The following is a 15,992-nucleotide window of genomic DNA, read 5'->3' on the forward strand; positions in this document are numbered from 1 at the left end:
GGCTGGAAAAATGGCTGGGTTTTTCTGTGAGTTGGTGGTGACCTAACATAATCGTTTGTGGCGCTTTCGCTGTAAAGCATTTTTGAAATCGGACACTGTGGCTGGATTAACGAGAATTTTATATTTTAAATGGTGCCTAATACTTGTATGTTTGAGATATTTGATTTATGAGATTTCTGTTTATTTGTATTTGGCGCCCTGCAATTTCATTGGCTGTTGTTTAGTGTTTCCGCTAGCGGAACCTGTCCTAGACAGGTTAAAATGACTGTAACTGTTGCATGTTGTACTTATATATTTTTTCAGTGTAGTTTAAAAAGTATTAAAGATGTAATCAACTCAATCCAGCCTATTTTTAACCTTTGTATGGCGTTTCTGGTTTAAATGGTTTAACCTCTCTAGGGTATGTGGGACGCTAGCGTTCCATCTGGCCAACATCCAGTGAGGTTGCAGAGCGCCAAATTCAGTTACAGAAATGCTCATTATAAAAATTCAGAAAACAAAACATATTTTACATAGGTTTAAAGATTAACTTCTAGTTAAACCAACCACAGTGTCATATTTCTAAAATGCTTTTCGGCGAAGGCATACCTAGCCCAGAACATAACCTAGCCCAGAACATAGCCCAGTTGACAGTAACCAGCCGAGCAGAAGTGTTACAAAACTCAGAAATAGAGATAAAATTAATCCCTTACCTTTGATGATCTCCATATGGTGGCAATCTGAAAACATTAATTTACTCAATAAATGTCCCTTTTGTTCGATGAAGTCTCTCTATATCCAAAAACCTCAGATTTTGTTAGCGCGTTTTCTTCAGTAATCCACAGGCTCAAACTCAGTCAAAACAATCAGACAAAAAATCCAAATTGTATCCGTAAAGTTCATAGAAACGGGTCAAACGATGTTTATAGTCAATGCTCAGGTTGTTGTTTTTAGCCTAAATGATCTCTAATATTTCAAACGGACAGTAACGTCGTCAATATAAAAGGTAAACAAGAAATGCACATGCGCCTGAAAAAACTCTGTGTCACGTTAGGGTCCACTCATTCAGACTGGTCTTACTCCCTCATTTATAAGAATACAAGCCTGAATCTAGTGGAAGGCATAGGAACTGCAAATAGAGTTCTATGTCAATGGATACTGTAATGGCATTGAATAGAAAACTACAAAACCAAACAAAAACTACTTCCTGAATGGATTTTTGCCTGCTAAATCAGTTCTGTTATACTAACAGACACTATTTTAACAGTTTTGGAAAATTTAGAGTGTTTTCTATCTATTCTATTCTATATGTATATCATATCTTCTGGGCCCGAGTAGCATGCCATTTAATTTGGGCATGCTTTTCATCCAAAATTCAGAATGCTGCCCCTTACCCTAGAGAGGTTAAAAGAAGTAGCATTCCAGAATAATAATAAGAAGATTAAGTATGTCGACGATTTAAAGTGGGGATTCTTGCTTCGCAAGCCCCATTAATAATAACAAAAAGTAAAAAAGATGTTGTGCAATATATAAAGTGTGGCTGCTTTTGCAAGCCACTAATAATTACTTCCTAGTATGATGCTGCTGTCTTAAAAACCATACATGTTTATTAATTTGATGAATTCAACTCTAGTGATCAATAGAACTGTTTGAAGTTTTATGTGATGTATGTCAGAGTAATGTTTCTAGATTTAAACTTGCGGTGGTTAACATAAGCGTTTATAAAATGTTCATACTGCTTATGGATGTGTTATAATTTCTTTATGTAGACTTCAAATAAAGGAATGTTCAATTCCTTGGTGTCGGCCAGGCAATCAGCGGTCCATAAGTGAACGCTATGAAAAACTCACCTGATCAGAATCATTGACCGTGATCTTCAGACCACGGATGATTTCTCCCTCTGGAGGGTGTTCGTACATGGTCATCTCAAACATGTTCTGCGGTCCATTCTCCCCATAGAAGGTGGGGGGGTGGTTGTTTAGGTCTACCACCCGGATAACGACCGTGGTGAACCCATAGTCCATAAGGTTCCCCTCAGGGCTGACCTCAGAGGCCTGGACAGAGAGAGATGATTATTAGACCCTTATCATACCATGAAGTCTGAACCTGGTTTGAACCCTTAACCAGTTGCGCTATTTTAATTTTTGAATGAAAAACGTTCCCGTTTTAAACAAGATATTTTGTCACGAAAAGATGCTTGACTATGCATATAATTGACAGCTTTGGAAAGAAAACACACTGACGTTTCCAAAACTGCAAATATATTGTCTGTGAGTGCCACAGAACTGATGTTACAGGCGAAACCCAGATAAAAATCCAATCAGGAAGTGCCGCATTCTTTGAAACCGCCTCATGCCAATGACTCCTTATATGGCTGTGAATGAGCTACGAATGAGCTTACGTTTTCCCCAAGCTGTCTACAGCATTGTGACGTCTTTTTAGGCATTTCCATTGGAGAATGGCCGTAAGGGACCATATTTGGCGAGTGGTCACATGGTGTCTCCCGGAGAAAATCTCACGTAAAATACTGAGGTAGCCATTTTCCAATCACTTCTTATGAGAAAACAATTGCCTTGACGGATATATTATCGAATGTATATGTTAAAAACACCTTGAGGATGGATCCTAAACAACGTTTGCCGTGTTTCTGTCGATAGCAAATTTTGAAAAAAGTTTGGCGTTATAGTTTAAGTATTTTTCGGTCGATTTCTCAGCCAAAACTGACGAACAAACGGGAGCTATTTTGCCCACAAAAATATTCTCTTTTGAAAAAAGGAACATTTGCTATCTAACTGGGAGTCTCCTGAGTGAAAGCATCGGAAGTTCTTCAAAGGTAAATTATTTAATTTGGTTGCTTTTCTTATTTTCGTGAAAATGTTGCCTGCTGCCAGCAGAGCCTAGCATAGCATTATGCCATGCTAAACTTACACAAATGCTTTTCTAGCGTTGGCTGTAACGCATATTTTGAAAATCTGAGATGACAGTGTTGTTAACAAAAGGCTAAGCTTGTGTTTCAATATATTTATTTCATTTCATTTGCGATTTTCATGAATAGGAAAAGTTGCGTTTTGCTAATGCGTTTGAGGCTATGATTACGCTCCCGGATATGGGTTTGCTAGTCGCAAGAAGTTCAAAAGGCCTTAATAATCAAACCAGTTTTGTTTTTGAATAAAGACTGTCCAAACAGCAAGTTACAATTGACCAAATCAGATTTGTGTGTGTTCAGATTGTAGTCATTTGCTGACATGGCTACGCTAGTTTGTCATGGTAATGGACTTTTTCAGTAGGAAGTTACGTAGTTTGATTGGTGGTGGTGCTCATGCTTCCTCTCAATCAGAATATGTTGTGTACCAAGCTAAGGTGAATGGCCACAGCAGTAAACTATCTTGCTACAGTGGCTTGCGAAACTATTCACCCCCTTGGCATTTTTCCTATTTTGTTGCCTTACACCCTGGAATTAAAATATATTTTTGGGGGGCTTGTATCATTTGATTTACACAACATGCCTACCACTTTGAAGACTTTGTTTTTACTGTGAAAAAAACAAGAAATAAGACAAAAAAACTGAAAACTTGAGTGTGCATAACTATTCAACCCCCTGAAGTCAATACCTTGTAGAGCCACCTTTTGTAGCAATTACAGCTGCAAGTCTCTTGGGGTATGTCTCTATAAGCTTGGCCGGTCTAGCCACTGGGATTTTTGCCCATTCTTCAAGGCTAAACTGCTCCAGCTCCTTCAAGCTGGATTGGTTCCGCTGGTGTACAGATTCTCATTTGGATTGAGGTCTGGGCTTTGACTAGGCCATTCCAAGACATTGAAATGTTTCCCCTTAAATCACTCGAGTGTTGCTTTAGCAGTATGCTTAGGGTCATTGTCCTGCTGGAAGGTGAACCTCCGTCCCAGTCTCAAATATCTGGAAGACTGAAATAGGTTTCCCTCAAGAATTTCCCTGTATTTAGCGACATCCATCATTTCTTCAATTCAGACCAGTTTCCCAGTCCCTGCCGATGAAAAACATCCCCACCGCATGATGCTGCCACCACCATGCTTATATACAAATCTCGGGGTGATGAGAGGTGTTTTTGGTTTTCCTTGATGAATTTTATTATTTAATCATTATTTAATTATTTAATGAATATATGCCCCCGGGGAGTGACATGGTCTTCTTTAGGAAGGTGTTTGATTTAATTGCCACAGAAACATCTGGCACTCTTATCTGTGGAGGGGATTTTAACATGATTTTAAACTGAAAATTGGACAGCACAAATCAAAATAGGAAAATTTTTCTGCTTGCTAAAAAGTTCAATAGAATATTACAGGATTTAGGACTGCTTGATCTATGGCGCGACTTTCACGTCAGATAGGGAATATACCACATCATCTCTCAAGTTCAGGATTAAAGCACAGAAACTGCTGAAATTACAGGAATCATTGGGAGCTTAGAACAATATCATATTCATTTCACAGACCCTCTTAAATTATGTGAGATTCAAAAGTTATAACAGAAAATGTACCAGATTTACGGTGAAGAAGTAGAGAAAAAGCTCAGGTTTCTGAAACAACAATATTATGAAGCAGGCATAAAGGCAACAAAATGACTAGCACGGAGACTCAGAAAACAACAAACACAGAATACATTTCTCAAAATAAAAGACCCCAAATCAAAGAAGATTACATGCAAATTGGATGAAATACAGAATCGTCTTAGGTCTCTCCTTATGTAGTGTTGTCTCTCTTGTCGTGAGGTGTGTTTTGTCCTGTATTTATATTTAATCTCAGCCCCTCAGCCCCCATCCCCAAAAGGCCTTCTGCCTTTTGGTAGGCCGTCATTGTAAAGAAGAATTTGTTCTTAACTGACTTGCCTAGTTAAATAAAATAACAACTACTAACATCTACTTCTGGCCTGTTTTAACTGGACTCTGCAGGACGGGGATCTTCCACCATTGTGGAAAGAAGCCATAATATCTGGAAATCCTAAAGAGGGTAAAGATAAGAAGGAATGCAGTTCCTATAGACCTATCACAATTCTTAACATGGGTGATAAACTGTATGCATCAATAATAGACAAAAGAATGGAGCAGATTATAGCATATTTGAATGACAAGGATAAAACTGGTTTAAAAACTTATTAGGGATAGAAGGCACAATTTTCACGTCCGGATGAAAAGCGTTCCCAAAGTAAACTGCCTGGTACTCAGGCCCAGATGCTAGGATATGCATATAACTGGTAGATTTGGATAGAAAACACTCTAAATTTTCTAAAACGGTGACAATTATGTCTGTGAATATAACAGAACTGATTTGGCAGGCGGAACCCCAAGGACAAACCACCCAGGAAGCTCACTGTGTTTTCAATTGGTTTTCTATGGGAAGCACTATTTAATAGGAACCTGGTTGCAGTTCCTATGGCTTCCACTAGATTCCACTCCACTCAGCCCCTAGTTCCTGAGAAACGAGGAACTAAGGGCTGTTCTTTGTGAGTGTCAAGCCAAGTGGACTCTTCTGTTTGGTGCGTGTAAACTGGATTGCGCGTCATGTATTTATCCGGTATTGAACACAGTATATTCCTTCTTAAATTTGATCGATTATTTACGTTTTAGGATATCCAAGGTTGGATTAGGAACGTTGTTTGAAATGTTTGGACCAAGTCTACAGGTAACTCATTAGATACATTGTCGGATGCTGGGCGAGTTGGAACCGGTGTTTTTCTGAATCAAACGCGCCAAATAAATTGACATTTTTGGGATATAAAGAAGGACATTATCGAACAAAAGGCCCATTTGTGATGTTTCTGGAACATTTTGGAGTTCCAACAGAAGAAGATCTGCAACGATAAGGCATGAATTATATCGCTATTTCTGACTTTTGTTGCGCACCTGCCTGGTTGAAATCTGATTTTCATGTAATTGTATGTGGGGCGCTGTCGTCAGATAATCGCATGGTCTGCTTTTGCCGTAAAGTATTTTTGAAATCTGACACAGCGGCGGGATTATTTTGATGTATAACACTTGTATGTTTATGAATTTTTATTATGAGTATTTCTGTTTTGAATTTGGCACTCTGCAATTTCACTGGTTTTATCAATCCCGTTAACGGGATTCGAACGGGAAGGGATCACTAAGATGTTAATACAAAATAGACAGACACAGGCCAGGATGAGGAGAACACTACATGTCATGGACCACATCCTGAACACTCAGGGTAAGACAGGTGCTATATTAATCAGTCCAGATGCAGAAAAAGCATTTGATTCAGTGGGATGGGATTATCTATTCAAAGTTATGGCTAGATTTGGTTTAAAAAAATAAGTATTACAGTGCTTTAAAACACTGTGATCATGTCCAACTGCTAGAATAAAGATGAATGAACAAGGGGCAAGACAAGGCTGTAATCTTTCACCCATGCACTTCACCTTGGACATTGAGCCATTAGCAAAGGCAATAAGACAGGACCCATCTTTACAGGGAAAAACAATAAGAGGCAGTGAACATAAGGTACAAAGTACCAGTCATAAGTATGGACACCTTTTCATTCCAGGGTTTTTCTTTATTTTTACTACTTTCTACATTGTAGAGTAATAGTGAAGACATCAAAATGATGAAATAACACATGTAGTAACCAAAAAAGTGTTCAACAAATCTAAATATATTTTATATTTGAGATTATTCAAAGTAGCCATCCTTTGCCTTGATGACAGATTTGCACACTCTTGGCATTCTCTCAACCAGCTTCATGAGGTAGTCATCTGGAATTAATTTCAAATAACAGGTGTGCCTTGTTAAATTGAGTTTTTGTGGAATTTCTTTCCTTCTTAATGCGTTTGAGCCAATCAGTTGTGCTGTGACAATGTAGGGGTGGAATACAGAATATTTGGTAAAAGACCAAGTCCATATTATGGCAAGAACAGTTCAAATAAGCAAAGAGAAACGAGAGACTTGAAGACCTGAAAGTCAGTCAATGCGGAAAATTTCAAGAACTTTTAAAACGTTTCTTCAAGTGCAGTCACAAAAACCATTAAGCACTATGCTGAAAGTGGCTCTCATGAGGACCGCCACAGAGTTACCTCTGCTGCAGAGGATAAGTTACTTAGAGTTAGATAAGTTACTTACTGCAACTCAGATTGCAGCCCAAATAAATGCTTCAAAGAGTTCAAGTAACAGACACGTCTCAACATCAACTGTGAATCAGGCATTCATGGTCAAATTGCTGCAAAGAAACCACTACTAAAGAACACCAATAAGAGGAAGAGACTTGCTTGGAACAAGAAACACGAGCAATGGACATCAGACCGGTGGAAATCTGTCCTTTGGTCTGATGAGTCCAAATTTGAGGTTTTGGTTCCAACCACCGTGTCTTTGTGAGATGCGTATGAGGTGAACGGATGATCTCTGCATGTGCGGTTCCCACCGTGAAGCTTGGAGGAGGAGGTGTGATGCTGTGGGGGTGCTTTGCTGGTGACACTCTCTGTGATTTATTTAGAATTCAAGGCATACTTAACCAGCATGGCTACCACAGCGTTCTGTAGCGATACGCCATCCATCTGGTCTGTGATTAGTAGGACTATAATTTGTTTTTCAACAGGACAATGACCCAAAACATACCTCCAGGCTGTGTAAGGGCTATTAGACCAAGGAGAGTGATAGAGTGCTGCATTAGATGACCTGGCCTCTATTATCATGCAACCTCAACCCAATTGAGATGGTTTGGGATGAGTTGGACAGCAGAGTAAAGGAAAAGCAACCAATATGCATATGTGGGAACTCCTTCAAGACTGTTGGAAAACCATTCCTCATGAAGCTGGTTGATGATGTTATCTTATTATTAAAGACCCAGGTTCAAGTGTACATCGATTGATGGATGTTTTATAAACATTTGGAACATATTCAGGGTATGTGGTTAATGTACACAAGACCCAAGCACTACTGTCACGACTTCCGCCGAAGTTGGCTCCCCTGCCTGTTCGGGCGGTGCTCGGCGGTAGTCGTCATCGTCCTACTAGCCGCTACCGATCCCTTTTTCGTTTGTCTGTTGGTTTTGTCTTATTAGTTTCACCTGTTTGTATTTTAGTTTAATTAGCTTCCCTATATGTAGTAGGTTGTCCCGCCCTTGTTTTGTGCGGGATTGTTTTTTGTTACTCTGTTGGATTGTGGTTTTCATGTGTGTATTCTCCGGACTGTTTGGTCCTGGTTTTGGTCTGTTCTGTTCTATGCGCCCTGTATGTTGGCGTGACCGTTTTTTGGCCGGAGAATAAAAATCATGATATACTGAACCCTGCTCTCTGCGCCTGATTCCAACCCACCACTCCTAGTATCCCGTGACAGAATCCCGCACCAAAAAAAATACATGGAATCAGCAGGAGCAGCCGTATCTACTCTCCCATCGATGGAGGAGAGGGTCTTCCATCATACCAGCGATCTTCATAGGATTGGTTCGGCCATGGACCAAATAATGGAGAGGATGGATCGATGGGAGAGGAGTGGCCTTACCACCTCATCTCCAGCACCCCCTCCTTCAGCACCTCCTGTTCCTGCTACCACATCTGGCTCCGGGGCTCTTCGGCTGACGCGCCCGCGGGAGTATGATGGAACGGCGGCTGGGTGCCACGGTTTCCTTCTCCAACTGGAACTGTACCTGGCTACCGTGCGTTCTGCTCCCTCCGGAGAGGAGAGCGTGAGCGCCCTCGTCTCCTGTTTGACTGGGCGAGCCCTCGAGTGGCCAACGCAGTGTGGAACGGTCCGGACTCGGCGAGGGATAATTACCCAGAGTTCACCCGCCGATTCCGAGCTGTTTTTTTTTATTTTTTTTAAAATTTTTACCCCTTTTTCTCACCAATTTCGTGGTATCCAATTGTTGTAGTAGCTACTATCTTGTCTCATTGCTACAACTCCCTTACGGGCTCGGGAGAGACGAAGGTTGAAAGTCATGCGTCCTCCGATACACAACCCAACCAAGCCGCACTGCTTCTTAACACAGCACGCATCCAACCCGGAAGCCAGCCGCACCAATGAGCCGGAGGAAACACAGTGCACCTGGACATCCTTGGTTAGCTCACACTGCGCCCAGCCCGTCACAGGAGTCGCTGGTGCGCGATGAGACAAGGACACCCCTACCGACCAAGCCCTCCCTAACCCAAGCGACGCTAGGCCAATTGTGCGTCGCCCCACGGACCTCCCGGTCGCGGCCGGTTACGACAGAGCCTGGGGGCGAACCCAGGGACTCTGATGGCACAGCTGGAGCTGCAGTACAGCGCCCTTAACCACTGCGCCACCCGGGAGGCCCGAGCTGTGTTTGACCATCCACCAGAGGGTCGGGCGGCGGGTCAACGGCTGTTCCACCTGCGTCAGGAGACGAGGAGCGTGCAGGACTTTGCCCTGGAGTTCAGGACCTTGGCCGCAGGAGCAGGGTGGAACGACAGGGCCCTGATAGATCATTTTCGATGCAGTCTCAGGGAGGACGTCCGCAGGGAGCTAGCATGTCGGGACACCACCCTCACACTGGATGAACTCATTGACTTGGTAATCCTTCTCAACAACCTGCTGGTTGCCTGCGGGCGTTCGGATCAGGTCCTGTCGTTTCCACTTCCCAGCCCTCCTGCCCCTATCCCTATGGAGTTAGGAGGGGCGGCTTCGAGGGGGACCGTAGGAGGAGTGTCCTCCTGCACCAGTTGTGGTCGGCGAGGGAACACGGCCGACCGGTGCTGGAAGAACTCTTCTGGGAGTCGGGAGGGCAGGCGGAGCACTACTCGATCACCCCAGGTGAGTAAGAACCAGACTCACCCAGAGCTTCCTGTCGGTCATATGTATATGTTAACTTCTTTCCCTGAGTTTTTTCCCTCTCTACAGCATAAGGCGCTAGTCGATTCAGGCGCAGCTGGGAATTTTATGGATCGTGGGCTCGCGTTAAGGCTAGGGATTCCCCTGGTGTCGTTAGACCTACCTTTCCCTGTGTACTCCTTAGATAGCCGACCATTAGGGTCAGGAGTAGTTAGGGAGGCTACGGTGCCAATGGACATGGTAACGCAGGGGGATCATAAGGAGCAGATTAGTCTGTTCCTTATAGATTCACCTGCGTTTCCAGTGGTGTTGGGAATTCCCTGGCTAGCTCAACACAACCCGGTGATTTCCTGGCAACAGGGGGCTCTTAAGGGGTGGTCAGAGGGGTGTTCAGGCAGGTGTATAGGAGTTGCCGTTGGTGCGACTACGGTGGAGAGTCCAGACCAGGTTTCCACCGTGCGCATTCCCTCTGAATATGCCGATTTGGCTATCGCCATCAGTAAAAAGAGGGCGACCCAATTACCACCCCATCGTCGAGAGGACTGCGCGATAAACCTTCTGGAGAACGCTGCACTCCCTAGGAGTCATGTGTATCCATTGTCCCAGGAGGAGACAGTAGCGATGGAAACATATGTTGCTGAATTGCTGGGACAGGGGTCCATCGGCCCTCCACATCACCCGTCTCCTCAAGCTTCTTTTTTGTGAAGAAGAAGGATGGAGGTCTGCGTCCGTGCATTGATTATAGAGGTCTAAATTCCATCACAGTGGGGTTTAGTTACCCACTACCTCTCATCGCTACGGCGGTGGAATCATTTCACGGGGCGCGCTTCTTCACAAAACTGGACCTGAGGAGTGCGTATAATCTGATACGTATCCGGGGAGGAGATGAGTGGAAAACCACATTTAGTACTACATCTGGTCATTATGAGTTCTGCGTCATGCCATATGGGTTGAAGAATGCTCCAGCCGTCTTCCAATCCTTCGTAGATGAGATTCTCCGAGACCTGCTCGGGCAGGGAGTGGTAGTGTACATCGATGACATCATGTCATCTTCATGTCTCGTGGCAGCGGTGGTATGGGAGGTGGATGCGGAGATAGAGAGGGCCTCACGGTTAGAGCCGCCCCCCCTAACTGTCCAGTGGGGACAGTGCGGAGTCTTAGAGGGAGATACTGGTGGCCCACGCTGGCTAAGGACGTGAGATTTTATGTCTCCTCCTGCTCAGTGTGCGTTCAGAGCAAGGCTCCTCGGCACCTGCCTAGAGGGAAGTTACAACCCCTCCCCGTTCCACAACGCCCGTGGACACACTTATCGGTGGACTTTCTTACCGACCTTCCCCCGTCCCAGGGAAGTACTACGATCCTGGTCGTTGTGGATCGGCCCGATCTCCCTACGGCCCTGCAGACTGCGGAGGCCTTGTTTACCCATGTCTTCCGGCACTATGGGGTGCCTGAGGACATTGTTTCTGATCGGGGTCCCCAATTCACGTCCAGAGTGTGGAGGGCATTTATGGAGAGACTGGGGGAGTAATGGGCAGGTGGAGCGCGTAAACCAGGATGTGGGCAGGTTTCTGCGGTCCTATTGCCGGGACCGGCCTGGTGAGTGGGCACGGTATGTTCCTTGGGCTGAACTCGCTCAGAACTCCATACGCCACTCCTCAACTAACTTGTCCTCTTTTGAGTGTGTGTTAAGTTACCAGCCGGTCCTGGCCCCATGGCATCAGAGCCAGACTGAGGCTCCTGCGGTTGAGGAATGGGTACAGCGCTCCAAGGACACCTGGAAAGCCGTCCAGGACTCGCTAAGGTTAGCGGGAGAACGGCAGAAGAAGAGCGCTGACCAGCACTGCAGTGAGGCCCCCGTGTTTGCACCGGGGGACAGGGTCTGGCTCTAGACCCGAAACCTGCCCCTCCGTCTGCCCTGTCGGAAGCTGGGGCCGCAGTGTGTGGAGCCGTTCAAAGTCCTGAGGAGAATAAACGAGGTGTGTTACAGGTTACAACTTCCTAGGTATTACCGTATTAACCCCTCGTTTCATGTGTCTCTCCTCAGGCCGGTGGTGGCTGGTCCCCTGCAGGAAGGTGAGGTGCCTGAGGTCCCTCCGCCCCCTTTGGACATCGAGCGGTCCCCGGCGTACACGGTTCGTGGCATTCTGGATTCGAGACGCCGGGTGGGGGGCCTACAGTACCTCGTGGACTGGGAGGGGTACGGTCCAGAGGAGAGATGCTGGGTTCCGGTGGGGGACATTTTGGACCCTTCTCTCCTGAAAGATTTCCACCGCCTCCACCCGGATCGCCCGGCGCCTCGTCCTCCGGGTCGTCCTCGAGGCCGGTGGCGGCGCGCTGCGAGAGCCGCGCGTCAGGGGGGGGGGGGGGGGGGGGGGGTACTGTCACGACTTCCGCCGTAGTTGGCTCCCCTGCCTGTTCGGGCGGTGCTCGGCGTTCGTCGTCACCATCCTACTAGCCACTACCGATCCCTTGTTTGTTTGTCTGTTGGTTTTGTCTTATTAGTTTCACCTGTGTGTATTTTAGTTTAATTAGCTTCCCTATATGTAGTAGGTTGTCCCGCCCTTGTTTTGTGCGGGATTGTTTTTTGTTACTCTGTTGGATTGTGGTTTTCATGTGTGTATTCTCCGGACTGTTTGGTCCTGGTTTTGGGCTGGTCTGTTCTATGCAGGACTGCGTTTTTTGGCCGGAGAATAAAAATCACGATATACTGAACCCTGCTCTCTGCGTCTGATTCCAACCCACCACTCCTAGTATCCCGTGACACCTACTATATAATTAAACCCCACAGCAAGAGCTGAAGAGCAGGTATAACTTCCAGTGGACCTCTTCATCCATTAAATATCTTGGAGTAAATCTTCTAAAAGTTACACCCAAACTTGATGACAAGAATTACGTTTCCATCAACAAGAAAATATATGATGATCTGGACAGGTGGAATTCACTTCATTTGGAAGTGTCTGAATTACAGCTGTATCAACCGTCTAGGAAGAATTAAACTTGGTTAAGCTTTTCTAGTGTGTCCGTTGAGTTATTTACTCTGAAAAGTAGAACGTAACAGAGAGTATCAAAAAAAGCGATTCCAAATCTTTACCTTTGTATTCAAACCTCAAAGAAACACTCTACAATCTATATTAAACTGAAATGTGAGGAGGGACATAACATTGAAATAACTGATGAAACATGGTTGAACATATTTACGACTCAATTAAGCTCTACCAACTCAAGGTCTTGGATAGAATTCTGTTGGAAGAATGTTACGTTTCTTTATTACACCTAAACTGAAATCAAAACAAATTGGCTCCCAACACCCTTGTTGGAGAGAATGCGGGCTATCAAGGGCGGATCACTCTCATATCTTTTGGTCCTGCCCCGCTATTGAAGCTTACTGGGGAGAAATAATAATATATAACAATAATAATAATAATAAATAATAATAATCTAACATTGGAAAAATAATGGGTTTTGACATAGAACAAGCATTCATTTGTAAGATGGCGCTGGAGCAGAAGGCAGATGTTTTACGTGCCCTCAACCAATTGTGTTTTTTATTTTTTTATCTGCATTGTTTGTAACTTATTTTTACTATTTTTGTAGATAATGTTGCCGCTATCGTCTCTTATGACCGAAAATAACTTCTAGACATCAGGACTGCGATTACTCACCACAAACTAGCAGAATCCCTTTTCTTATTTCACAACTTTGACGAGCACGAGGAGGAGGATATATGGCTCTCTTGGGAACAGACTCCGACCCCAGTGATCTGCGTGAAGAGGAGGCGGAGGAAGAGAGGCTGGAGAGCGGGCTGCCTTCAGAGAAGTCGGAGGCAATCGAATAAACCCCCACTCCTCTCAATTCTGCTAGCAAACATGCAATCTTTGAACAATAAAATGAACCAGTTATTGGGAAGATTAAAAACTGTAATATCGTGTGCGTCACAGAGTCATGGCAGAACGTCGACAATATCAAAATAATGCTGGCTGGTTATATGATGTACCGGCAGAATATAACAGCTGCGTCTGGTAAGATAAGGGGCGGCGGTCTAGGTATTTTTGTAAACAACAGCTGGTGCACAATTTCTAAGGAAGTCTCGAGCTATAGCTCGCCTGAGGTAGAGTTTCTCATGATATGCTGCAGAACTCACTACATACTGAGAGAGTTTTCATCTATATTTTTCTATTTATTTACATACCACAACAGTCAGAGGCTGGCACTAAGATAGCATTGAATGAGCTGCATTCCGCCATAAGCAAACAAGAAAACGCTCACCCAGAGGTGGCGCTTCCATTAGCAGTGGACTTTAATGCAAGGAAACTTAAATCAGTTTTACCAAATTTCTATCAGCATATTAAATGTGCAACCAGAGGGAAAATAACTCTGGACCACCTACACTCCACACACAGAGATGAATACAAAGCTTTCCCTCACCCTCCATTTGGCAAATCTGACCATAATTCCATCCTCCTGATTCCATGCTAGGCTACAGGACTGTTTTGCTAGCACAGACTGGAAAATGTTCCGGGATTCCTCCAATGGCATGAGGATTACACCACATCTGTCATTGGCTACATCAAAAAGTGCATCGATGATGTCGTCCCCAACAGTGACCGTATGTACATACCCCAACCAGAAGCCATGAATTACAGGCAGCATCCGCACTGAGCTAAAGGCTAGAGCTGCTGCTTTCAAGGAGCGGGACTCTAATCGGAAGTTCATAAGAAATCCCGCTATGTCCTCCGATGAACAATCCAACAGCTAAAGTGTCAATACAGGACTAAGATCCAGTCAATACAGGACTAAGATTCACCTTTATTTAACCAGGTAGGCTAGTTGAGCACCAGTTCTTATTTCTAACTGCGACTTGGCCAAGATTAAGCAAAGCAGTGTGACACAGACAAAAACACACAGAGTTACACATGGAGTAAACAATAAACACAGCCAATAACACAAACAAGTCAATGACACAGTAGAAATAAGAAAGTCTATATACAGTGTGTGCAAAAAGCATGAGGAGGTAGGTATTAAATAGGCCATAGGAGCGAATAATTACAATTTAGCAGATTAACACTGGAGTGATAAATGAGCAGATGATGATGTGCAAATAGAGGTACTGGTGTGCAAAAGAGCAGAAATGTAAATAAAATAAAAACAGTATGGGGATGAGGTATGTAGCTTGGGTGGGCTATTTACAGATGGATTATACAGCTGCAGTGATTGGTTAGCTGCTCAGATAGTTGATGTTTAAAGTTGGTGAGGGAAATTTAAGTCTCCAACTTCAGCGATTTTTGCAATTCGTTCCAGTCACTGGCAGCAGAGAACTGGAAGGAAAGGCGGCCAAATGAGGTGTTGGCTTTGGGGATGATCAGTGAGATATACCTGCTGGAACGTGTGCTACGGGTGGGTGTTGTTATCGTGACCAGTTAACTGAGATAAGGCGGAGCTTTACCTAGCATAGACTTATAGATGACCTGGAGCCAGTGGGTCTGGCGACGAATATGTAGCGAGGGCCAGCCGACTAGAGCATACAGGTCGCAGTGGTGGGTGGTATAAGGTGATTTGGTAACAAAACGGATGGCACTGTGATAGACTGCATCCAGTTTGCTGAGTAGAGTGTTGGAAGCTATATTGTAGATGACATTGTCGAAATCGAGGATCAGTAGGATAGTCAGTTTTACGAGGGTAAGTTTGGCGGCGTGAGTGAAGAAGGCTTTGTTGCAAAATAGAAAGCCAATTCTAGATTTGATTTTGGATTGGAGATGTTTAATATGAGTCTGGAAGGAGAGTTTACAGTCTTGGCCAAACACCTAGGTATTTATAGTTGTCAACATATTCTAGGTCGTAACCATCCAGGGTGGTGATGCTAGTCGGGCGGGCGGGTGCGGGCAGTGAACGGTTGAAAAGCATGCATTTGGTTTTACTAGCGTTTAAGAGCAGTTGGAGGCCACGGAAGGAGTGCTGTATGGCATTGAAGCTTGTTTGGAGGTTAGTTAGCACAGTGTCCAAGGAAGGGCCAGAAGTATACCGAATGGTGTCGTCTGTGCAGAGGTGGATCAGGGAATCGCCCGCAGCAAGAGCGACATCATTGATATATACAGAGAAAAGAGTTGGCCCAAGAATTGAATCCTGTGGTACCCCATAGAAACTGCCAGAGGCCCGGACAACATGCCCTCCAATTTGACACACTGAGCTCTGTCTGCAAAGTAGTTGGTGAACCAGGCGAGGCAGTCATCAGAAAAACCAAGG

At 44.5% G+C, this 15,992-nt stretch overlaps 1 protein-coding gene across 3 annotated transcripts in view; it reads right to left on the reverse strand.

Moving 5' to 3' along the window:
• LOC139376485 (cadherin-related family member 1a-like) overlaps positions 1–15,992 on the reverse strand; it is a 160,936-nt gene that overhangs the window by 86,156 nt on the left and 58,788 nt on the right. For 2 of the 3 annotated variants that reach the window (XM_071119119.1, XM_071119121.1), the window contains exons 11-12: positions 1,830–2,033; positions 693–719 (exon numbers count right to left, since the gene is read on the reverse strand). In XM_071119119.1, coding sequence (XP_070975220.1) covers positions 693–719; positions 1,830–2,033 — 231 coding nt within the window. The remainder of the gene's footprint in view (positions 1–692; positions 720–1,829; positions 2,034–15,992) is intronic. The other variant, XM_071119120.1, reaches the window with a different exon arrangement.

Source organism: Oncorhynchus clarkii, chromosome 20 (assembly GCF_045791955.1).
Source record: "Oncorhynchus clarkii lewisi isolate Uvic-CL-2024 chromosome 20, UVic_Ocla_1.0, whole genome shotgun sequence".
Lineage (NCBI taxonomy): Eukaryota > Metazoa > Chordata > Actinopteri > Salmoniformes > Salmonidae > Oncorhynchus > Oncorhynchus clarkii.